This window comes from Oryza glaberrima, chromosome 6, assembly GCF_000147395.1.
Source record: "Oryza glaberrima chromosome 6, OglaRS2, whole genome shotgun sequence".
In the NCBI taxonomy this organism is placed as follows: domain Eukaryota; kingdom Viridiplantae; phylum Streptophyta; class Magnoliopsida; order Poales; family Poaceae; genus Oryza; species Oryza glaberrima.
Genome location: NC_068331.1, coordinates 878,681 through 903,935, shown reverse-complemented (window position 1 = coordinate 903,935; position 25,255 = coordinate 878,681). Strand labels below are relative to the sequence as shown.

At 41.1% G+C, this 25,255-nt stretch overlaps 2 protein-coding genes across 2 annotated transcripts; both read left to right on the top strand.

The window, feature by feature from the left end:
- Positions 1-9,687: 9,687 nt before the first annotated feature.
- On the top strand, positions 9,688-14,225 carry LOC127776655 (uncharacterized). Its single transcript, XM_052303148.1, has 2 exons — positions 9,688-10,596; positions 12,580-14,225. Exons 1-2 carry the CDS (start codon positions 10,139-10,141, stop codon positions 13,877-13,879), a joined length of 1,758 nt encoding a protein of 585 aa, XP_052159108.1. The 5' UTR covers positions 9,688-10,138; the 3' UTR covers positions 13,880-14,225.
- Positions 14,226-23,425: 9,200 nt separating this feature from the next.
- LOC127777846 (SKP1-like protein 5) lies at positions 23,426-24,347 on the top strand. The gene has a single exon (XM_052304467.1). It carries the CDS (start codon positions 23,596-23,598, stop codon positions 24,214-24,216), a length of 621 nt encoding a protein of 206 aa, XP_052160427.1. The 5' UTR covers positions 23,426-23,595; the 3' UTR covers positions 24,217-24,347.
- The last annotated feature ends 908 nt before the right edge of the window (positions 24,348-25,255 follow it).

Sequence of the window (25,255 nt, the reverse complement as noted above, 5' to 3'; positions counted from 1 at the left end):
TCGCTCTCGCCGCCGCCGCCGCCCCGCGTCTCCTCCTCCTCCTCCCTGGCCGGCGGCGTGAATTTGAACTACTCCGTCCGGCCAGCCTCCGCCGCTCCATGCCATATTCATCCCCTCCTTAAATCCTAGCACCCTGACACCTCCAGTCGCCTTCCCTAGCCCTATCAACCCTTGTGTTTGTGGATGGTTGGACGGATTCCATCTCGGTGAATGATCTCGCGGGATTTTTTTTTGGCACAATTGCGATCCGATCCGGGTATCCCACCGATCGACCGAAGCCGGGAGGGCACGGGCGATCAACTGGTTGGTTTATTCCGCGACCTCCACTTCATTCCATTCCACTTAATTCCTGTACGGAATTGCTTCGTTTTACTCAGTCTGGCCGATCCTAAGCATCTTTCAGTTTGTTGATCTTGATTTGTCTATGTCTACTCTATTTCGGGTTATATAAGCTGCAGTTTACCTCCCAGGATTTTTAACTGCGGCTTATGCTTTCTAGCACCCTCCGCTGTTAGCATTTGGATGTGTATGTCGTACGTGTAGCCAGTATCTACAATTAATTTCTGAGGAGATGGATTTTGGTGCTATTTTTCTAGTTAAGAGATGGATTTTGGTGCTATTTTTCTAGTTAAGCCGTCACTAGTAGGTTGTCCTTGCTTCCTGAAAAGCACCGGTAGATTGTTTGATACTTCTGATGACTTCTCCTGGTCAGTGTCTCTGAACATTGTACATGGTAGTCATACGTCTGAACTTTTTGACACAGCACATGTATTTGCTACTTGGTTTTGTTTGTTTCATTCTCCATTGCGTTATCTGCTGTCTATTGCATCTCCTGCATAATCTCACTTAATATATTACTCTACTGTTTCTCCTCTGTAGTCAACAGTATAGGCTATAGCTGTATTAACATGGTCTGTCTATCTTACGTAAGTGATATGTCGTGTTAAACATTTGTTCTTGGCGGTGACAGAACATCATCTTTGACACTTCATTGTGATCCCAATTAGAGACTAAAGGAATGCTTTCCAATGCAAAAGGTTGAGCTTACGAACGATCTTGTTTTTGCCACTAAGGAGATTCAGCTATGCTTGCCTACAAGATGATTTCTGACGGCGTTGATGTACAAGGCATTACATCAAATACTATTCTGTTTACAAAATAAAATGAAATTGATTTTCAGTAGGCGGATACTGCTGGAGTTAATTCAGTAGACTACTTGTGATATCACCAAACTGCAGAAGCACTAGTCACTAAACACAGAAAGATGTCCGATCATGTAGATTCTTATTTATGGTAAACCAATAAATCTGTACCTCTAGTTAAAGGTATATTTTTATGCCAATCGTCTAACTTTTGCTGCCCAGGTACTCCCTTAATTCCGCGAGGCAAATGTGACTACTTCCGGCATACTTGATGCCAGCCTGGTTTTAGGTCTAGTATGAGGCTTACACTATGTGCTGCATCAGCACTTAATTTAAGTCTATCTGTTCCAGATGGCTTTATGCCTCTTCTGTTATCCTGTGAACTTATGAATGATTCTGTTATCCTGCTCTAGTACTCGTATCTACTTTGTAGAAACAAAAAATTGTATTCAGTTTATCGGAATCTGGTGGTGTTGCAGGTCCGAAACAATGTGCTTGCTGATGTCACAATGTATATAGGATTGGCAACATGATCAGAGGCTATGAGCATGGTTATGTGCTGAAAATAACCTCTGTTGGTGATGGTAGGCAGTTTGATTGGGTTATTCTCCATAGTTTGTAATAGTTAGTGAAAAATAGATCAGTTGAGCATGAAAACTACGATATTATCGTCTAACTGGTATTATCTTCCAATTGCTTAGTCGCAGATATCAGTATTCTGGAAAATGGCATAAAATGTGGGCATCCAGTTCTGTTAATTGCTGGTAATATTGATCAGGACACTGTTTCAATCCAGTCCTTGTGGCCAATAAGATTGGAAGTGTATCGGAGTATGGAGACTGCAAGAATCAAAAACCTGGATGATATCACTTTCCAATTGGAGGTGATATGAGCTTCAACATCTATATACTGTTTTTTTCTTTCAAGAATACAACTCTATGTAATGTGAATAGTCAAGTGAGATACACTCTAACCCCCCCCCCCCCCCCCCCCCCACACTCTTTCAGTCAGATTCTGTATCTATATTTCTCAATTTCTGATCTTCCTGCTTGCACTTATTACTACGATTGGCATGCAGGCTGAAAGTGAGCTCAAAGGAGAAGAAATTTTGGGTGGAAGATGCTTTGAATGCAATGGAAGTGTTATGGTTGGTACCCACTATAGTCCATATCAGAAGGTGAATGTTCTTTTTAGATCTTCAATCCATCACTCGTGGTGCATGTATTGTTCATCAGCCGTCAAATTCCCTGTGTCAGCATTTAGCAGTGTCAGTTCATATACTTCTGGCACTTTTATGAACTGCATTATTGTCTTAGTTGCACTACTTTCTTTTGTAATCCACTGCTAATTCAGTTAGTTGTTTGCTTTCTTGCTAGGATGCAGTGGAGAAAGCTATTGCTGTTGCTGGTGTCTATACTCTTTTGAGGCTGGCATCTAAAGTTGACTTCATCATAGAATCTCGAGAATGATTAGCAGAAGGTGGGTGAATGAAGCTATCATTTTTGCGACACATCGAAAGTGATTATTTATGGGTTCATCTTATTTTCTTTGGTGGAGATTATTTTCATGGTGGCATATTGTAGAACCTTTTTGGTCAATTAACAACAGATCGTATCGCCCTTCCTGTAGGTTGAGGTTGAAATTGTAAGGAAGGCCTTCAGTATAATCCCTGAAAAGGTTTGAAGTTTGAACACCATTTTAGTTACTCCAAGCATTATTAATGCATGATTCAATATTATGCGGCTGCGTAGTACTGAAAATAATACTATTAGATCTCTACAGTCAGGTTCTTGCTAATGACAACTTAATGCTGCTACTGGCAAGTACGAGGACTTAATGGCTGCTGGGACTATTGACCCCACTAAGAGCAAGTTTTATAGTATAGTCCATTGCTAGCTCTAATTCATATATAGTCAATCTAATAGCCAATTCATATAATATTTGTTTACTATACTATTAATATCTGGTCCCACCTACCATACGCACATTACGTTTTGGAGTTCGTGCTGCAGCTGGCTACAAATCTGTAGCCTGCTGCTTTTCTCTATCTTCTTTTATCTCTTTAAAATATGTTTACAGCTAGTTTATAGCCTTCTATTGTACCTGCTCTAAGGCATGCCATTATTTGATGAATTCTAGTTCCTGGTTACTGTATGGATCTTATCATTTCATTTAAGCCATGCTCAAATACTCACAATAATTTTTGTTAACTATTTTTCTCCTTTTTCTTTTATTAGTCATTTTATTTTTCATTCTGATGAGCTCATTACTCATTAGCCCCGTAGTAGTGTTTTCTTGGTCAGTTTAAGATGTTTGATAGTACGAAACATTAACCTTTCACTTACATATCCATACCCTAAATCTTTTTACTTATTATTTGTGCTAAGAGAGTTACTTTTGCAAAAGGAACATAATAGGCGGTGAGTTGAGGTGTCGCTTGGAGCATTCTGCATTGGTGACAAATTAAGACATTCCTGGCTTGAGAGTTGAGACGTGGTTGTCGACGCCATAGAGAGCGAGAACGTACACCTGGTCTTCTGCAACCTGAAAACCAATGGCAGCTAGCTCTGGTAATCTCTGCACCTGATCCCATGCACGCCTTTGACTGTGCTATCTTGCAAATCTAGCATAGGAATACCACGTTGCAGAATATGGATTCTGATTGAGCAACGGCACTTGGCTTTTCTGTGAAACTGTGGCAACTAAATCTTTTGCTTACATACAGATAGGACGGCTGCACTTAGCAACACTACACCCGTAGCTAAGTGAAGTGATTTCATGAATGGGTGTAGCGTTTTCTTTAACCTTCAGTAAAAGAATACTTGATGCCAAATAGGAGTAGTTTTCAACTTAACATAGGGATAGAAAGTAAAGTAAAATGGGGGTGAGGGGTTCATTGGATACTCAAGAGAAGTCTGTGATTATGTAAGGCCCGGAATTTTAAACAGGTGCGTGCGCATTTGGCTTGTCACACACACATAGGATGCCCCCCTCTGCTTGGCTGCGTGTTCGCTTGTTTCTGCGTGCGCCTGCACAGCTGCAAATTTTCACCAGTGCCAGCAGTTGGGAGGTAGCAGTAGCAGTGGTAAACTAGCAAAGGCAAATTCACAGTGGGGGGCCTGGCTATCCATCCATCTCCTTGACCTTTTTTACCTGGAGCATGGAAGGAAATTCCAAAAACCCTCTTGAGCTCTTTCGTGCTTAGACAAAAAGAAAATACCGTTTGCTCCAAGTCCAAACCATTGTACTTTTACTGTAAGGCAACCCAAGCACACATATAGATACTGCTACATTATGTCTGCGTATGCATATAGTGACCGTTGTTTTGGGTCTTTGTGGTTGGTAACCACTCCTTGCACTGACAGTATGACTCTACTTATTAGACCTGTGCTGCCGTGCATTAGATGTAGTAGTAGTATAACGTTACTGCTAGTAGTATTTTGTTTGTGAAGGTTAGTAAAATAATTGATGGATTGTAAACAAAGTCTACCACTATAGTAGCAGTAGTAATACAAGAATAGTAAAAAAAACACAAGATCCGGGTCGGCCGGCCTAGGGGTGGAAGGTGGCCGTCCACGCTCCGTGCAAATGTGATCTTCTTCTTCTTCATCCTAGAGAAGAGGAGAGGCCAACGGCCGGCCATTAATATTCCCTCTTCGATGCCTGCATAAAAAGCTGTGTACTGTACTACTACCCTTCTCTCTCTCTCTGCCTCACTGGCACCTGTAGTTTAGCGCCGTTGCACGCTGCCTCTGTGTGTGTGACCTGGCTGGCTGGGGCTGTATGACTTTGCCTATTTGGTGCCTCGCTGTACTCTTGGGCCCGGGGTCTACTTGCGAAATTTTTTTTTAACCAAACAAGATGGAGGAAAAAGGGCAAGGATTGAGGAATATCTCTGTGGTGGAGATGGGTAATTATACTTGAATTTGCTGGTGTTTTTTTTTTCTCATTACTTTTGCACCTCCAATCTTTGCAACTTTCCTACCTTTTGGGGAAGAATTAAATGTCTGTTCAAGTCTACAGGGGAATTTAGGCCCTGTTTAGTTCACACCAAACTTTCCCTAAACTTCTAACTTTCCATTACATCACATCCAAAACTTTCCTACTCACATAAACTCCCAACTTTTTTTCTAAACTACCAACTTTCCCCAAACTTCTCTCCAATTTCAGAAACTAAACACACAGTTAGTTTTTTTTTCTATGCACAGAGTTGAATAGAAATTTCAGTTACCCCAAGATATACTATTTTACCAGCCATGATTTTTGAATCAGTAGTGCATTAGACATATCCCACCAACAAATGAATGTAGTTGTAGATTATCCCCCAACTAATAATGTGCGTGTGCAATGATTCTGTCATTTGCAAATTGCAATTGCCGCCTCAAAACGCAAATGCCAATATGTGACACCTGTGAAGTGAAAATGTTGTTGGCATCATAAAATATTTAACCAACCCCAAAGCATGGGTACCTTCTAAGTTAGCCACACAACTAATTTAACAGTGTACTGCTATCACACAGCTGTACAACTGGCATATCATTGCTATACACCAGTACAAAGTGCTCGTGCCCACCGTTTATGCTGTAATCTCTCTCAACAACTGAATAGAAAATCAACCACAAAACTCCAGCTGGTCAATTCTTAGGGATATTCTTGATGCGGCGAAAATCTCTGAAAGCCAATCTTTGGTGCCACCTGGGTATTGTGCACTTTGTACTTTGAGCTGGAATGAACGGCTTGTGTCAGTTTTGGCCGTTGGTAAGGGACAAACAATACTGGAGAAGAGTATTCATTTCCCTCCTGCAATATCTTCTCACAGTGTAGTAGTATGGTCTAATGCGATCCATACGGAATTGTACACAGGAGTACATCCACATACATAGAATTGGGTGGTGGCCCCAAAAGTACTCTCCATCTACTTGTAGTAGCCTAGTATAATACTGGAATGTGATGTTTTACTAACTTTGTAAGCAAATCATGCATGTAGCCATGTAACTTAGGCTCCTTTGGCACATGGTAATTTTCAGAAAGTTGTTACATTCATCCATTCATGTAAAATCCATGCATTTCTAGTATCTTCAAAAGGAATATATAGGAGTATATTTCACACCATTGATGTGTTTATCTTGTGTCTTACAATACTCCTACCTAAACTAGTTCAGTTGGTTCCAGCGGGGGATGTTAATACATGCCGCATGAGCTATCGGTCATGATTGCAGCCAACATGTAATTGTAATGCTTCTCCAACTGAAATTGTCGAGTTGGGAGGTGACCCTGACCTGCACAAAAAGGTGAAAAAAAAGAAAAACAATCTTGCAGAGAAAGTTCTGCAATATTATCCATCGAGCAAACCAAAGCACAGGTAGGAGAAAAACTCCCACATGTACATTACCTACTCACTACCGGCCAGATATACATATATACAGAGTAGTGTGTAGCCTGGCTAATCAATTACTAAGAGAAAAAAAAAACCTCCAATGTTGCTGCTAGCAATCTTCTACCCATGCTCATGCAAAGGACAGCTACTGAGAGCGAGTTTAGTAGTACAACCCACTACTTACTATAAGCCAATATTAAAGCTAACATGTATAATAGGTTAGCTATAAGGTTAGCTTTTTTTTTTCATCCTCTCTCTTTATCTCTCTATGAATTTAATGCTTATTTCTTGGAGCTTGTGTGGAGCTAGCTCTTGCATGAGAGCCATCACTTCCCACTTTTCTTTATCTCTCTTCCACATAAGCATTTAGCTTGTTTATAGCTCACCATTATCCTTGCTCTGAGACGATGGTTGCAAGGGAGGAGGATATGCATTGTTTTTTATCTTTAGTTTTTTCTTTAAGCAAATAGGGTAGTGTAGTACTTTGGGTCATGGGGAACAGCAAAAACAGCTGTCTGGGGTTGCATATGATTAGTAGGGCAAAAGCTAGTGAGTGTGTGTGTGAGAGAGAGAGTGTGTGTGCAAGAGGGAGGAGGGGCCTTTTGTGAAAATAATGATAAGTTTTGGGGAGCAAAAGGTGAGAGGGGAGAGGGTTTTCCAATCCAGCTTCCAAGTCAAAAGGGTCGCCCGGGAACGAAGAAGAAAGCTCAAAGCTAAGCTGGGCTGGCTGCTGCGGGCATGCCAGCATCATTGCCGCTCTTTTCTGCTCTGTTGGCATCCGAGACGCCTCCTCTGTAAAGGCACACCAAAGCTCTCTTCTTGGACCCTCAACAAAAATTCAGCAACTGCAAATACTATTAGTTATTATAGTTATGTCAGTTAGTAGTATTAGATACAGGGATCAATTATCCCTTATTTAATTCTCCCTAATGATCCTTTTCTGTGTTTTGTTTACTTTCTCTCTGGATATATGGTGTGCCATTCACAAAGTGATTGAGCTTTATTTCATTGAGGATTCTTTCCAACCTTGTTTAGGCTCTGGCTTGTTTCCCCGTTGATTGAGTTGGTCCAAGAATCAGGATATATGATATTCATGACTTACTGGAAAGCTGTTAAGCAACAGCACTAACACTGGTACTAAGCTAGGCATGTTCTTTTACCAGATCAGATAATTTTCATCTGTTTACTTTCTGTTATGTGAAAATGATCCGAGATTTATTGCTGTGGAGAGCACACAAGCTGGAAGGAAAAGATGAGTATGGGTGCCATTTTTGGGCTTGGAGGGTGGTCCTTTTCTCTGCTGTACATTTTTTTTCTACAGGATCCCTGCTGTACAATGGTAGTAGCTTCTTGCTTCAATCAGGGCAAATGGAGGACAGATTTTAGCTTGAGCTAACATGTGAGCAGGCTGCTGGCCACAGTGCATGTTTGCACACATGGTAGGCCCTTAACTGAGTGGACTGAATGGGGGTAAGGTAAGGTGAAAACCAGACTCAAATTCACTTTCATTTTTTCCAGTTCCATTGGAAGATGTTTCACATGAAATCCAACTGCATGATCCTAAAAGGCACTTATTACTCCTGTAGTACATTGCTTGTAACATCTCTAATAATGCGCGGGTCATTGTCGCCGAAATCTTAACCCGATTCCCTTTTATGTGTCTGTACTCCTATTAGTATATACTAAAACATCCATGTTGTTCATGAAAATGGCTCATTGCTGGTGACATGCTGATGATCGCATCACGGGCGTATCGCTGTCCGCAGCAATACGTTTTGATGCGAACTGAAAACATTTTATCTGTACTCGCATGCCTGCTTCGTAATGTAATGTAATGCTTGTGATGTTATGCAAGCGATGTTTGATATAATTGCTTGGTTTTATGTCATGACAGGGAAGAGAGGGAGGTGGTCGCCGTCATGGACTGATGAGGGCCGTGCGTGTTCGTTCGCCAGGCCAGGACAACCCAGCAAGCATGCTAACTGGTAAGCATCCATCAAAGCTTTTCTCTGGAAAACAAAACTTGGCCTCAGAAAGTGGGTTCTGATGAAGAAAATGGGTAGGAAAAACAGAAAAAAAAATGGGTAGGAAAATGAAAGGGGAGATGGTTGTAAAGCCCTTATCCTCCCATGGCTCCATGCCAGGGAGGCATGGAGTGATGGACACAGGTCAAGAGGAGAGGGGCAAGTGCAAGAAGGCTGTTTTCTTTGTAAACCAGCTAGTAGTAAAAACTTGCAATTCTCTAATCAGTGAGCCAGTGACCCCTCCTGGGTGCAGGTCTCCTAGGAGATAGGGCAAGGGAAATGAGGCCAGGTATCCAAAGGCCCATGTCTCTATTTACCAGGAAATGCTATGGGTCCCCATCCATGCCCCCCTAAAACAATCACTGCTTTCCTCCTGGAACAAAACATACTATTATAACTTTATAAGGGATGTAAACATGTTGTATGGTAAATTTAGCTAGCCAGACATGATTAATAAGGATATGCGCTTTACAATACAAAGGGGTGTTGTGTAGTATGAAAGATGACTATATTGTATTATAATTTGATGACATCTTTAATGCAATAGGTTTATATTTAATCATTAACAAGCACAAGTGATTATATCTATGTTAAAATGACTAGTTTTATGATCTTCTATAATCGACACGAGAAGACAGGGCAGATGTCCCTTTTGCCAACCATTCAAACTCATCTCGTTTGATAACTACAAGATTGACCAACTCTACTCTTGAACTTGTGCATATGATCCATAAAAACCCAAGCATATGTGGTGGTCACTATTCTAGAAGATACCAACCTTGTGAACTTTTTCGTCTCATGTGCTGCTAATATGCTATATACGAGCTACGTGTTGAGTACCTGGTATATTTTCACAGCACACCAATATCTCTAGTATTTCACCTCACTGCATAAAATCGCAAAACCACCAAAGAACACCCTAATACGGCTGCAGCTACCACCATAAACATTTGGCCATATGTAAAAACAAACGTCACCAAATCACAAGGGATGAAGTCACAACTCACAAGTCATAACCTCCCAGCCCAACCAAGGAGGAAGGAGGGACTTAGGCCAACTCATCAACACCAAACAGTGTCCACCCTCTCTTGGTCCCCCTAGCAGATCCCACCCCCATAAAACTGCCCCTCCATTGGTTGGCTCCATTGGCACAAGCACAAGGCCCTCCACTTCTCTCTTCACTCCCTTCCAGCTCCCCCCAAAACCCCATTTCATTCCAACCTTTCAAATCCGCCATCACCACCTTTCCCCCCCCCCCCCCCCCCCCCACCCACACACACACATACACATTGACACATAGCAGTAGTGTGTGTAGTACTAGTACAAACACACACAACACAAGCTTCTCTCTTCCCTTTCTCTCTTCCCTTCTCTCTCTATACCTTCACCATTCCATTGTGTTTGTGTAGCTTTGGTTTTGCCCAAGAAACGAAAACCAAAACCAAACCCAAGAACTCTCCTCAAAAGAACCACCTCACTTCATAGCTCTCACAAGGCTCACGCACACATAGAGCTTGTGAGAGCTTCTTCTTTCTCTCTCTCTCGTCCTTGTGGTTGCTGGTGCTTAAAGGAGGAGGAGGTGAGGAGGAGGCGCAATGTCGGAGCAGCCATTGCCGCAGCCTCGGAGCAGCATGCGGGAGGCGCTGGAGAAGGAGGACAAGGAGAAGGCGGCGGCGGCCAAGGAGAAGGCCGCCGTCCCCAAGAACGGCGGCAACGGGGGAGGAGGCAAGAACGGCGGCGGTAACGGCGGCGGCAACGGTGGCGCCGGCGCCCAGCCCGGGGAGGAGACGACGAGGGAGATTCAGGTGGTGAGGGAGGCGTACCGGAGGGAGCCGGCGGCGCCGGCGTACGTGATGCCGGAGGAGCCGCCGGCCATGGTGGAGCTCGTCGGGTGGTACCTCTACGGCTTCTGCTCCTACTTCATCACCCACCTGCTGCTCCCCGTGCTGTTCCCGGCCATCATCACCCAGGTCGCCTTCCCCGCCTCCGACTTCACCCCGGACACCAAGTACATCGTCAAGGGCGCCACCTGCTCCATCCATGAGATGTCCATGTAAGAGAGACTCAGCTCCCTTCCCTCCACTGTTTGTTCAAATCTTTTCACTTCTTCTTGGCTGTTTTCTCTTTGTTTTTTTGAGGGGGTTTGGTGGGGTTTTTTGGTTTGAGTTTTGAAGGGGTTTTCAGTTTGTTTCCTTGGTGATTTGTTTTGTTTTCTTCTGGGTGTATTTTTCTCACTCCTTTTTTTTCCTCTCTTCAAAATGGTTGAGAAAAATACTTGCATCTGTGTGAGCTAAGCTAGATTTACCAAGTTACTATCATTTTTCCCCCTTGTGTTTGCACTGGAAGTAGTACTATTAGTATTTATTCTTTCCTTTTTAGTAGAACTTTGAGCAACTTGACTAGTGATGACTCTTGCAGTGAGGTTTTTCTTCTTTCCTAGTGTTTCCCCTCTCTAGCTCCTCTTGTTTAAGACCTCTACAAGCTTATGTCTCCGCTTTTTGAAGTTTCCACCTGATGTCTTCCTAAAATATGCTTCTTGTTTTGTACATCAAACGAACAGGCATAGTGCACTTAGGAAAAAAAAACTTACTCTTTTTTCTCTGTAGTTTTCTTGCTAGTCTCTTCTCTGCTCTTGTTCTTGGTTTGAAAGTTTTGAGCTTGTTTTAACTTTACATCGTCCTTCATCTTGTGATCTGTACTCGTAGTTCTCTACTCCACCTTTTTTTAACCTCTTTTACCCACACATCTTCAAGGTACCCCAAATGTGAAAATAAACTGGTGTATAGTACTTCAAAGATTGGATTTTTCCGGGCTGCACTTTATATGTGGCGTATATGCAAAATCCTAAAAAGAAATAGCCCGTGATTCCTGAGATTCCATGTTTCTTTGCTCTCCATTATTAGCAGATAAGAGATTCTTGTGCAAAGCTCCAAAAGATGCTACTGTTTGGTCCTAGATATTGTTCAGTGAGGCTATTTCCCACATTCCACATTTCTCTTTTATTAATATATTTTCGTTTTTCCTGAGATTTTCTCTACCTAGACGCGTAATGAACTGCATCTTTTTTTGTCAGTTTCTTTTTGTTGTACTACTACTAGCTGTGCTCTTGTGACTGTGAGAGACAAGATTTCTTTGGAGGAGGATAAGGTCAAACAAGAAATCCCTAGGGGTGCCTTTGTAAATTTGTTTTAAAAATCTTCCGAACGTTGAGAAACATTAGGTGGTGAGATCGAAAATGTAGTACTGAATGGACAGTGGAAGCCATAAGTATGAAATTTATGAGGTACCCCAAGCCGAGGCCTGTGTGTCTCATTAAATATGGCCTGTGAAACTTGCTTCCATGCTTCAGATAACTAGCCATATTTCATTTCAACTACTAGTAGTACTGCAAAATTTCTTTTGTGATCCATGCAGTGCCATATACCCCTGGAGATGGTAGTAGCTCATTTCCTTGGCTGATAGATCTAGTTTGTGTAGCTGAGGGTTACATTGCTTTTGTCTCACTTTTGATAGAACCAAGAAAAAGAGTGCGCAAAAGCAGGGCCATGCTTTTGCCTATTCTCTTTGGCCTGCCCTCCTCCCTCCCTTTTATTTTTTTTCTCTTTTGAACAGGAAAAGAGGCCCCTAAACCGTTGCAATTTTGCCTTTAACCCCAAATGCTGTTGAGGGCTAACCGCATGACCAGCCAACTGGTAGGTGCACCACAGTATGGCATGCTTAAATTGCATCAGGCCAACTAACTGCCCTTGATTGCAAGGGAGATTGTTGATGCTACTTAAATGTGTCAACGTTGACACCTCAATACACAAAAGTTACCATCTTTTAACGGGTTAATCTGGTATGAACCCCTGGAATTCTAGCACGGTGACTTTCAGCAGGCAATGCATGTGCTTCTTGCAGTTTATGTTCACGCATTGTTTGTACACCCTGGAAGCTTTTACTGCATAAATTTCATAGCATGCAATGTTTACCTGTACATGTTCATGTGATGCAACCAAACCATCATGGTCACACCAAGTTTGTGAAATGTTGGCAGGTACCAGAGGCTGACCAAGCATTCGATTGCCATTGATGGATCCCGGCTGTCCCCGTTGGGCTGGAGTGGCCTATCATGGGCGATTGGAATCCTCATTGCGGCTCCGATCCTCACCCAGGCTGCACACCACCTTGACCGTGGCCAGTATCAGTCGCTCATCCTCATCGCCGCGACATCGTTTGGCTCATTCTTCTGCCTCCTCACTGGCTTCTTCAAGACAGTCTGGGTGTTCCTCTTCTACATCCTGTTCATTGGTGCATCCATCATTGTTGCTGAGGCTGTGCATACACGCAATCTTGGACTCATGATCCGTGGCCTTGCAGCACATGACTCTGGCAAGCACCTTGTCCTTCGCCGTCGTGCTGCTGCCAGTCAGCTCACCCTGTATTGCACTGCCATTGGTGGCATTGGGGCTGCGCTCATGGCTGCTTTCATGTACCACATGCTTCGGCGCACTGACCAGCTCACAGGCCTTTGGGTCGTCTCCATCTTCAGTGGCCTTATCTGGTTCATTGGTATCTGCCATGGTCTCTTCACAAACCGACCCAGCAGCTCATCGCCCACCACAGCATTTGAGCCTAACTTCTTCACCAAGCTCAGCTACAGCATGACCCTTGTGCGTTACCCACAGGCCATCGGAAGCTTGGTTGCAGTGTTCCTTTCATCTTTCGCCACAATGTGCATCTTCACCAGTGGCACATTGTATGCTATTGGTGGTGTTTGCATCAAGCCAGTCCTTGTGCTCGTGCTCTGGATACTCTACTTCCTGTTCCCGTTGATCTCACTTCCGCTGCTGCACCCAATCCAGATCATCATCCGTGCTGATGCTGTTCGCATGCAGCTGCTTGGGTTCATCATCTGCCTATTTGTGTCTGGTGCTGGTTTCTACTTCAAGAGCCACAGGTGGAGAGCCGCTCACATCATTGTGATCGCTCTTGTCCAGAGCACAGCCAATGGTGTGCTGTACTCATTTGGTCGCATTCTGCTGCTCGATGCCTCGCCACCAGGGAAGGAGGGTGCTTTTGCGGTGTGGTATGCATTTGTACGCTGCATTGGTGCTATGATTGGCTTCGCTGCTGCATCCGCTGGGCCTGGACGTGCTGGAGGATCGTTTGCTGCTGCGTTCCTAGGCAGCTTCCTCGGCATCATTGTTCTGATCTTTGGTAATGTGAGCAACATCGGGGCGCTGAAGGCTGCTGGGCATCTGAAGGGAATGGAAGACGAGAAGAGGCTGGGCATGGAGAAAGGGGAAGGCATGAGTGCGGTTGCCGATTCCGGCGAGGGAAGGGGGAGGGTATGATGATGATTAAATGGGCTTGTGGGAAGGAAAGATTGGAAAATTGCTGTGGAGGTTGTGTTTGTGAGAGGGATTTGTTCTTCTTTCTTGTTTCTTTCTTGTTCATGTTTCAGTGACACTGTTAATTCGGTGCTTTGCCCCCTGGGATGCATGATGATGATGACATAGTGGTAGAGGAAGTGTGCTAGTTGTTAATGTGTTATTCTTTGCTTGGAAGACAATTGTAACTGATGATATGGTTCTTTGTTCATCGCCACCGAAATTCTCTCTGGCAGTCATGCTTCGTGGTTGCTTTTCTGTTGAAAATGTGATTGTCAAAGTGAAATAAAACCCTTCTATAATATTTCTATTGCATTGTGCAAACAAATTTGCGCAATCTTGTCACCTGATTTCTGGAGGGTGAAATGCAAGATACTATTGTCACTATTTCCTGTCAAAACAAGAATTATTAAAAATAAGTCCGGGAGCTGGAAACTGACCTGTGTACCAGGCAAAATTGTTATTCCGGGTCAAATTCTATTATTTTTTTTCCCTGTACTCTATTTGAAGTTACCTTTGAATTTTCAAATTTGCCCAGCAGGTTCTTTAGGGTTGGGGTTTAGGGTTAAACTGAAAGAGCACTGAGGCTTAAACTGATTTCGTGTTCTTGAAACCTGGATAAGGGCTCTTTTAGAACGCAAGAGCAAGAATTTACAAGAAAACATAAAATCCCTATATAATTTCTCTATATCAAATAAAACATTAAAAAAAAACTTATGCTAGGTATGCTGGATAGGTCATGTTATATCATCCTATGTATTTTTTCTTTTTCAGTAATTATATCATCCTATGTATTTTTTTCTTTTTCAGTAAATCTCTATTCTGAATTTTTATTTGCACGTTTCCCAAGCTCTTAAACGTCATGTTTTTTAATCTCTATATCAAACGTCATGTTTTGTGTAAAATTTTCTATATAATTTTTTTAGAATATTTTTCTAAAGCAACTTTCCAACTTTGCAACTAGCTAATTCATTACTTCATATCCTCAAATAGCTATCACAGGAGTCGGATTATCCATAAATTTTAGCTATTTTATTGTTCGGATGAAAATATAGATATTATCAACTGTTAGAGACACATGGATTTTGGCATCATTTGTGATGCCATCCTAATGACTTTTCTGCCAAATGATAAGGTTTGCAGTAGCCGTTGTAAACTGTCGAACCCTTGAGGATACCCTCCATACCTTTGTCGAAGGATGCATCCGGGCTTATTTCCAGACAAATGTGATGTAATCCTTCTGACTTTATCAGCTGATCATTGCACAAAACATTGTACTTCCAACCATTTGTTTAGTGTAAACATCAGCACAAATAGTTGAACACAAGCAGTTACTAGTTCTTACTTAAAAGCTCTGGATAATTTTTTCTATGTGCATTACGAATGATGATCACCTGACACATCCCCTTTGCATGACAGGTTAATGAAGGGTTTAAGAGAACAACCTCATGGCAAAATGAAGCCTTAATTTCTCTTTCAGAGTTTGTTGGGATGAAATCAGCTTTGTACATTAAATAGTTTGTATTATTTTTTTTCTCTAAAATCATAAAAGAGTTTGTTTTTGTGTTGTGTTCTTCTACCTCTTGCAATTAAAGAAAATGTACCTGCTCAAAGAATCTCTCACCTCATCAAGACATCAACAGCAGCAAACACATCACAAACCAGGAGACGACTTATCCAAATCAACAACCAAATGGGACTGCAATTTAGCTCAAGTTGCAGTCCATCTACGGCAGAATTAACAATAAAAACAACAACAAAAAAAGAGAAAAATTTAAATAATGGTGATTAGGTCAAGAAGCATACGTACAATGAGGTTTACGGAGCCGTCCATATCAAGCCGTCTCGACGTACACATCGGGTCATGAGCATAGTAGAAAAACCCGGACCGGTCATCGAACCGCTTGGACCCTTGGTTCATCGGTTCACCGGTTGGACCGCTGGGTCAACCGGTCTAATGCTGAACCGGAACCATCATATATTATACATAACTACCTTCAAACAGGGAGCTTATGTTAGCCTAGTGGTGAGGATCACATTCTAGCTCCTTGCCAGCTAGAGTTCAAACCCCCAAAGCAGCACTTTTTCTCATTTTTAGGCAATAAAACGAACATGGGCCGCCGGAAGTGAAGTGGGCCTTAGAAGGCCGGCCCATCTACTAGCTGACCTGCCGGTTTAGTATAGCCCGGTCGCCGGTTTTAAGCAAAAACCGTCCGGTTCACCGGGTTTATACCGGTTCAATTGCATGGACGGTCTTTAGAGCAAACCGAGCCGGTGAGAGTGCTGGTTCCGGTTTTTTCCGGTTCAACCGCCGGTCCGGTCCGGTTTTTTGTACTATGGTCATGAGTAATTAGTCTCGTCGGCTGCATTAATATACTACCAGTACTACTACTAATGACTTCATTATTCTCATTGCGCATGAAGGGTGTGATGGTCAACTCGGTTAATTAATTACTATTTGGACAGATCATTTGGAGAATTTAGAAAAAAAAGTACACTATGATTTATGGGAGTTCATAAATAGTCCAAAAGTTGCTTATGAAAATACTCTATTTGACAATTTGTGCCAATTCCATAGTCCAAAAGCCATCAATAAAGTGGACTATTGTGCAAGCTCTAGATGCTTGAGTGGCCATGAAATCATCCATGCATTTTTATAATTTTATTTAGTGGTAGACTTTGGATGCGTGAAGAGCAAAGTTTATGGGGGCGTATTAGAGAAGATTAATTGTGATTTTGGGGGTCCATAACTGTGACTTTTTCCTACCCAATAAAACAATTATTGATGGCAAAGACTAAACTATAAGCCAGGGAGGCAAGTTGATCTTCCCCCCTATTATCAGGATTTGTTTTTTTTTTTTGAAAATAGAATTTGAATTTAATCTTTTTACATATATACACCCAGCTACATATGTACTAACTACAAGTAAAGTAAAGATATATACAAAGAATTTGTATTATTCGAAGCTGAAATCATGCTTGAAAATTTCTAAGTTCCAAACAAAGCCTTGGACTAAAACTCATATTAATTGTCACTTCAACTTAAAACAAAGTAGTCAAGCATTAGCTTTACAGAAGAAACATGGTTAGCCATGTGTTGATGGACCACTTGTTGAGTTGAGAATAATTATACTAGTTTATGATGGTAAGGTTGGTTAACCTACTCAAGGAGTAGATATTTATGTGGTGTTGGCATGACATATTTAGAGGCAGGGAGACAGGGAGGCAAGCAGCATGGGTTGGGCATGATGATGAGCCCCTGTTTCCTAATGTGCCTGCCCTGGTCCTGCCAGTGGCCAGTAGTAGGTAACCCATGATTTCTGTGGGTTGCACACCATTGCTTGTTTTCCTCTCATCACCTCAAGAATGGAGTATTCTTGTTTTTAAAATATCACCCTAAGTTCTTTATTATTTTCTTTGAAAAAAAGAATAAAATGGCCATGAGTTATTTTCCAATGGAGTAGTGTTTTTTTCTACTGACTCCATTTCATAATAGTGCTTGGCAATATTAACTAACTAACAAACAAATGGTTTAATTGACCACTGATATCTTTTAAACCGTTCGATCAAGTTGGATGGGACTAATATATTTAAATTTACCGTGTAACATACTTTAGTAATATGATATATTTTTAGTACTTGTAGATTTATTTATAAAACAAGAGTAGTCGAGCTAAAACAATGACAAGTTAAATTTTAAGAATTGTTACTATGAAACAGAGAAATTAGAAGAAATTCAGAAAGAGAAAGAGGGAGAAGGAGAGCATGTAGTATGATGATTGCACATGTGCAGTGCAGGTGCAGGGCCCCAGTGTCATCTCCTGCACTTCACTTGTGCCATCCTCTTCACTTGTGCAGTCTTTACTGTAAGAATTTTCTTGCAAGTTGAGAAGAAACAGACAAGGGGAGCTCTTCTTTCTTACCGTTGCCAGCACGGCTATTCAAGCAAAGTCTCTTTGACTTTGACCTCCACGCTGGCACTTGCCCTACGCTTTGCTATCCCGTCCCAAACGTTTTTCTCCTGTTTCTACATCACTCCATCAAACCGGCCGTCTAACCCTCCGAAGTACATAATCCGTACTTCACGTCGATGCCTAAAAACGTACTACTCCCCCACATTCCAATATTAATATACAACGGACTATAGGATTAGGTTTTTTTTTTTAACAGAGCAGTAATATACAAGGTTGCACTTATATTAATATGGTGGGATTAAGTATTTATAACCATGACTTAAATTGAGATGTACATAAATCATTTTCTTATAGATAATGGATTGTTTCATTAGTCAATAAAAACATCCTACACCTTTACATCAACTCATCAAGGATGCACACATGCAGTAAAAATAAAAGTAAAAGAAAGATGAAAAACCGTAGTAGGTAACATGAACATGTCATGTTGTCTAGCGATATTTTGCTCTATTACAATCATGAAGAGAATATCGGGATTATATGCTATACTTTGGAACAACGCCTTCAGAAATAAAGATCTTTTGATGATGTCAATTTCTAAAATGTATTTGAATTTAATGGCATTGCCTTCTAAAATCAAAGTGACCAAAGAATTTTTAAACTTAATTTTGATTTATTGTATTTCACCGTAGTTTATTTTTTTAGCATTGACTTTTAAACCATGAATATAAATATAAAAGCTTTATCTATAAATTATTTTTAATATCTTTGTTTGTTTTTCTATGACATACCAGCCTAGCTTAACTGCTTAAGTGCTCAACCGATCAGACACTTCGTATCCGGCTTTCTATAACAAGCAATTGTCCTTTTACCGTTTTATCTGTTCTTGCTTGTTATAGCCGTTACGCTGAATTTACCACAGGTCACTCACGTATAGATACTAATACTGTAGAGTGAGCTGTAGTAGCAGTAAACGTCGCTTAAAAGGCGGGAAAAGCTACCGTTGCAGGCAACAACACTGAACTACATGCCGGCAATTGCCTGTCTTCTTCTTGTTTTAATCATTCAATCACCTCGTCTTTTCTTGCTTAATCCATCCCTCTGGCCTCTTCTCTTCTTCACCTGCCATCCTCATTACTTTACTCCATTGCATTCTTGTTTACAAGCTTAATCACCATAGGTTATTACTAGTCAGTGTTAACTAATGCAAGTTGATAATAGCCGTTCTCTGATCGCCGGTTGGAAGGTAAAGATATGAAATTAAGGAGTTGACCGGCGCAATTTCTGCACTAGACAACAAACTGATGTTTTGGAGTCATTCATACATCAGATTATAACTAATCAAGATGCCTCTAACCCAACCAAAGCCTGCGTGTTCTCTTATCTGCATTAAGCTCTGCTTGCTTTGTTGTTTCTTTCAGGAAGAATGACGAAACTTGAGCCGGCAAGATTCCTTCCTGCATCATGTTCAGTTCAGAATTGTAGTTTAAGAACAAGTTTCAGTTGATCAGCAGCAGCATCAGCTGAGGCCAAATTCTCCTGTTTGTCAATGCTCTGGCCAACAGTTTCAGATCATGATATTATTATCTAAAAAAGATAGTTTCAGATCATGGTCAGATTTCAGAGGGTAAGAAAAAAAAAGTAAGTGATAATAATAATACAATTGGTTAAGGACAGTTTTAACAAGTAAGCTCACACCTGACCTTGAGAGCAAAAGTTCTAGAGCTGCTCTGATTCAAAAGGCCAGCCATGCTCAGATTGCTTTATGATGTCCTTTTGATTAATCAATCCAAACTAAACTGATACTAGTACTGCAAAGTCATCACCAACACGAACAAAATAAAATAAGAAACAAGAAAGCAAATTAAAGGACAGAACAGTCAAAGCGAGCGCGCCAACTCTTTTTGAACGGCGGAAAAAAGAAACAAAAACCAGCACAAAAGGTGAAGGTGGAAGATGAACTCATTCCTCAATCCTCCAGCGTTTACCTGTCGCTGAAATTGGGGCGACCCTGCAAATCTCTGAAGACCAGGATGATATTCAGATTTGTCCATACAAACTATTATATTGTTTTTGTAAAAAAAAATCAGATTAACTGTTGAATTAGATTGTGGTGGTTTCAACTTTCAGGTGTGGAGTCAAGAACAAGTCATGTGAATGCAAAGTGCCCAAAAAGCCTAGATTTGAAGTCACATAGGACACCTATCCTGAGCACTAACTGAAATCTGTTGTCACTTGATGCATAAGATTTGTGTACCCATGACAGCCAACAATGGCTGGATAATGTTAGACATATTGGTTGACATCACACCAGGCCACGAATTCCTAATCCCTAATCCTTCTTCCTTTTAGTGCCAAAGTTGGTGTAGGAGCAGTAAACAGCAACATGAGTATGTCCTAAGAATTCAGAGGTACTGTAGAAATGATTAACATATCTTCATTTATTTTACTGTTCTACTAACTTGTATTAGCTCAAATTAATGCCTAGCAATCCTTTGATGGGTTTTGCAAAAATTAAAAAAAAAACGTACTTTTTTTCTGTCCAAACTATAGTTGTTGTAGGACAATAGTTTATAAACTTTTCCTATGTGCGACATGATTATTATTTTGGAGGTGATTGGAGGTTACAAAAAAGACTTTCTCATGCAGTAGCTTTCAGTGTGAACAGTAAGAGAACTTACACATGACATCTTCCATCTAGAAGTGCAGGTATCATGAAGAAAAAAAAGGACATGGCAACAAATCCATTTATTTCAGCCAAAATAGATTATGTAAGCAGCAGCCAGCCATCTCTCTGCAATCTAGATAAGAAAAGAGAAAAAGAAAGAAAATTAAAGTTGAGGTGACAAGTGCACATAAAAGTCTTTTAAACGTCTAGATATGAAATTATGTGATCCTTTCGCATCTTCCAAACTCCAATCCGTCTCATCTGCTCCTCCTCACATCATTTTCGGTTTTCCTGTGAGCGATGCAAAGTCTACTCTTGTGTGTGCATGTGTGGAGACTCAGAGACCACGATTCTCACTGCAAATATATCATTTTCTTTCTCTCTTTTTTTTGTCACCACCGTTCAACTCTCTCTTTTTGACACAACAGCGATCTCCCTGTCGTGTTGTCAACTTGTCATTTAGGAATATGTGTGTGTGTTTTTCTTACTGGATTTCACCTATATATTTTGTTCATTATGATCTGTACTTTTTCCATGTTATCAATTTGAAGGTAGCCAGGGTTTTTGGGATTCACTGATCTTACTTACCATCTGAGTGCACACTCACAAGAACCATAAAAAGGCCCTTGCATGATGCGTCTTCCATGTAATCGAAAAAAATAGCTCCTGCAAGACGACAAACCATTTAGTTACCCATACTCTTTTCCTACATGGTATCTCCAAACCTTGTCACATAATATTTAATTCAGTTCTAGAACCGGTTGACCCCAAAACATAAAAGCGGCACCCTCCATTTCCATCTAGTGGTAGTCAAATACGATGAAAAATCTGGGTGCAGGCTAGACTTGAATTTGGACCCGGCGTACATATCTACATACAATTTGGTCAATACTCTCAATCTTTTCCATGAAAAAATCAAAACTTGTCCAACTCGTGACGACATAGAAGCTGCATCTGATGGTCACATTCAGCTGGCTGGGTCTGGAAGTACAACTGCTGGGCCAGTGTTGATTTCTTGGCACACCAAAGCCAAAGAAGGCCACAAGGTTATCTTCAAAGTCTCAAGTCTAGTCTTGTTCCATATGAACACTTGCCCTGTTTGTCATTTCTCTTTTTTTTTTCTCACTTGATGCAAATGTTGCAACATCATCAAGATGTTGAGGCCTCACAGGGCTCCAAATGATGGGGCATGCTGGAGAGAAATTAAAAGGTAAAAAAAAAAGAGAGGACAAAAGATGATGCTGATGAGCTTTATTCCAGTCATTGTTAAACAGCAACTGGCCGGCTAGGTGTGCCGTTTGGTTTTCCATATTGGCAACTAGGTGAGCATCAAGCCATTTTTGACCCAAAAAAGGGATCAAAGTGATCACATCTACATGTAAAAGAAGATAAGAGTTGTAGATTCTTACGGAGTACATTTTACTTTGGATGTATAATTGGAGTGATCTTTTTTAAAAGCATGCCTTTGAAAAAAATCTTGCTGATGAACTAGGCATGTGGTTGGTCTGAGAAACCACACATGTTTGGCTGCAAGAATACCTTTTTTTCTCTCAGTGAGATTTTTTTGTCCACATGAACTGTAAACATTGATAGTGAACCATCATTTTGAGGTCATGTTGGTTACAGGTAATACTGTAGCAAATTTTAGTTGGGCTTGCAAGAACAGGTGGTGAACATCAAATGATTAGCTTTATGAAGCTGTCTGGATGGTGAGATTAAAAATAGTTAGTAAAAGAGACAAACTTGTCTATTGTAGAGTGGATATGCATGTACTATTGATTACTGCCAATAAAAAGGACAGGACAGCCATCATAGTGGGTTAATTTAGAAGACTAGCACAAGTGCTCAGTGATTTGTTTGTGATTTTTTTTATTTAAAAAAGAAGCTGAAAGTGAAAGGATGGACACAGGACAGGAGAATTGTCTGCTACTTGAAGCCTGATAACTACAGATGCTACAAACATAGATCTTTTGGCCCAGCCCAACATAACCAACACATATGAGCTTTAGGCCCAGCCCATGTAGCCAAATAGCCCAGATGGAATAACCAGAAACTGGCTAGGCTGCACCAGTGGTCTACTCTGCTGCCAACGATTTGTCTTGTAAATTTCAATAAGAAATCTTTTACTAGACAATATTTTCTCTTGTAATCTAAATTGTAAAACAACTGAAGCTCAGCTAAGTACAAGGAGCAGCAGAGCACCTATACATTCTGCATTTATATACATGATCAGTGTGACATACCATTGCAAGAATTTTCACTGGAAATGGGTTTCAGATATGTGAACTGATGACCCACAGATAGCATAAACCCCCAGAGAAGATCTCCTAGCGTATATATTCTTCCCTAATGCGTCTGAAAATTTGATCAGAGATGCATAAAAGCATAAGAGATGCATAAGTCATGAATTTTATTTAGGCCATCTGATAATTCAGAAGGAGCATGTAGAGTTGGAGATAACTAATAGTGAAATCGAGACTAAACATATCAACAAAATAATACCTAACCCAAACTGCATGCATAAACAATATAATGGCCTGTGGAAATTAAATTCGATAACTGTATCTCACGAGATAGGTAGGTACCTGAGTGCCTGAATTTCAAATCTGTCGAAATTAAAAAAAGGAATACCCACTGATGAACACACACCTGAATGTCATATGCTCGTCAGAAATATATTTTTCCACTGCATATCTGCATTCGTCATACTGCTCGATCAGGTGGCCGGCTTACGTCATCGTGGATGCAGGATGCATATGCAGACATTGCCGGAGAAGGCAGCGACGGAGGCTGCTCGTCGCCGGAGATCCAAGAAGGCGGGGGTTCCCCTTGCGGGACTAAATAATACAATAGGAGATAATTGTAGGGACTTTTAAGAAAATAGACCAACTCCCGGTTTGATAGTGGATTTATGCATAAACACCCCTGTTCCCGTTCGAATTTACATAAGGAAACCTCCACTGAACTGCACGCAAAGTTTCAGAAACGAATTCAACTTAACAGTTGGATTCCGTTTCGAATTAACAAGGAAGCAATCGGTTCGGAATAACAGTTCAAATTAGATCCGGATTCAATTCAATTCATCATGCAATAAATATATGAGCTCATGGCCCCTGATCGGCAATCAATCACCAAACGTGGGTCGTCTCAGAGATCGATCAGCTTCAGAATTCGCCGTCGATCAATTTAGACATCTATCAGCTCGCGTGACATCATCAATGGCGGCGGCGGCAGAAGAGAAGAACAAGAAGATGATCAAGGTGATCAGCTCCGACGGGGAGGCCTTCGAGATGACGGAGGCGGCGGCGAGCATGTCGCGGATACTCCTCCACATGATCGAGGACGGCTGCACCGGCGCCGGCGGCGCCGGGATCACTCTCCCCAACGTCGCCGGCAGCGCCCTCGCCAAGGTCATCGAGTACTGCACCAAGCACGCCATCGCCGCCGCCGAAGGTAGCAGCAGCAGCCGCAAGGCGAAGGAGGAGCTGAAGAAGTTCGACGTGGAGTTCATGGAGGTGGGCATCGACATGCTGTACGACCTGATCATGGCGGCCAACTTCATGGGCGTGGAGGGCCTTCTCAGCCTGGCGGCGCAGCGCACGGCGGAGCTGATCAAGGGCAAGTCGCCGGAGCAGATCAGGGAGATGTTCGGGATCAAGAACGACCACACGCCGGAGGAGGAGGAGCAGATCCGCAAGGAGTATGAATGGGCCTTCTAGGCTATTAGGGTTCAAAATTCTGGAACGAAATTCCAGTTTTATCGGAGGGGACCCCTCCGATATAATATTATTTTAGCTGAAATTTTAATTCTTTTTCTTTTTCTTTATGTACTAGAAAAGATGTCCGTGCGTTATAACGGGTGAATGATATTTTAATCTTATTATTGTTATATGGTTTGGCTAGCGTGAAATTCACTGTAGAAATTTGCTTGGATATTTTTTTTAGAAAATTATGAGCTTTAGGAGTCTGACATTAATCTTAAGTTAGTATGTAAGTTTTTTTAAAAGATATTTTTTATACGACTTCTTTTATATTTTCAAAAGCAAACAAGCTTAAAATCCGACTCAAACACAAATATGTATTTTCAAAAGTGAACGAATTTAAAAACCGACTCAAACATGGATGACGTACTAAAATATCGGCAAAAACATTTTCAATTTTTATAATAGTAGAGATTTGGTAATATTTTATTCAAATTTGACCAAATTTTGTTCGAACTTTTGGAAATTTCGTTATATAGGCACCCTTTGCTAGAAACGCCGAAAACAAAAGATTGAACCCTGCTTTTACTATTACTTACTAACTATGTATTACTACACTCTTCATCCTAAAATATAAATATTTATAATTATGAATTTAGACATGTATTTGTTCAAATTTATTGCCAACATTATTATATTTTAGGATGAAGGTAGTACATCATACCAATTCGCAAACTACATTAGAGTTACTACCTCCGTCCCAAAATAGTGGTCGCTTTGACTTTTTTCTTGTGACATTTGACCATTCGTATTACTTGAAAAATTGGTGCAAATATATAAAAAAAGTCATACTTAAAGTGCTTTTGATAATAAGGAAAATCACAAATAAAATAGATAATAATTCTATAATTTTTTGAATAAGACGAATCATCAAAAGTTACAAACAAAAACTTAAACTTAAAGGGACAAGTATTTTGGGATGGAGGTAGTAGTTATTATTCAGAAGTAATCAGTAATTGATTTTGTGCAATTTATCACTCGCATGCATTGCCATTGC

What these genes read in the sequence shown, in the direction of transcription:
- LOC127776655 (XM_052303148.1), top strand. Translation starts at nt 10,139, where the DNA reads ATGTCGGAGCAGCCATTGCCGCAGCCTCGGAGCAGCATGCGGGAGGCG. An exon ending in TCCATCCATGAGATGTCCAT is followed by an intron (nt 10,597 to 12,579) that starts GTAAGAGAGACT and finishes AAATGTTGGCAG; the next exon opens with GTACCAGAGGCTGACCAAGC.
- LOC127777846 (XM_052304467.1), top strand. Translation starts at nt 23,596, where the DNA reads ATGAGCTCATGGCCCCTGATCGGCAATCAATCACCAAACGTGGGTCGT.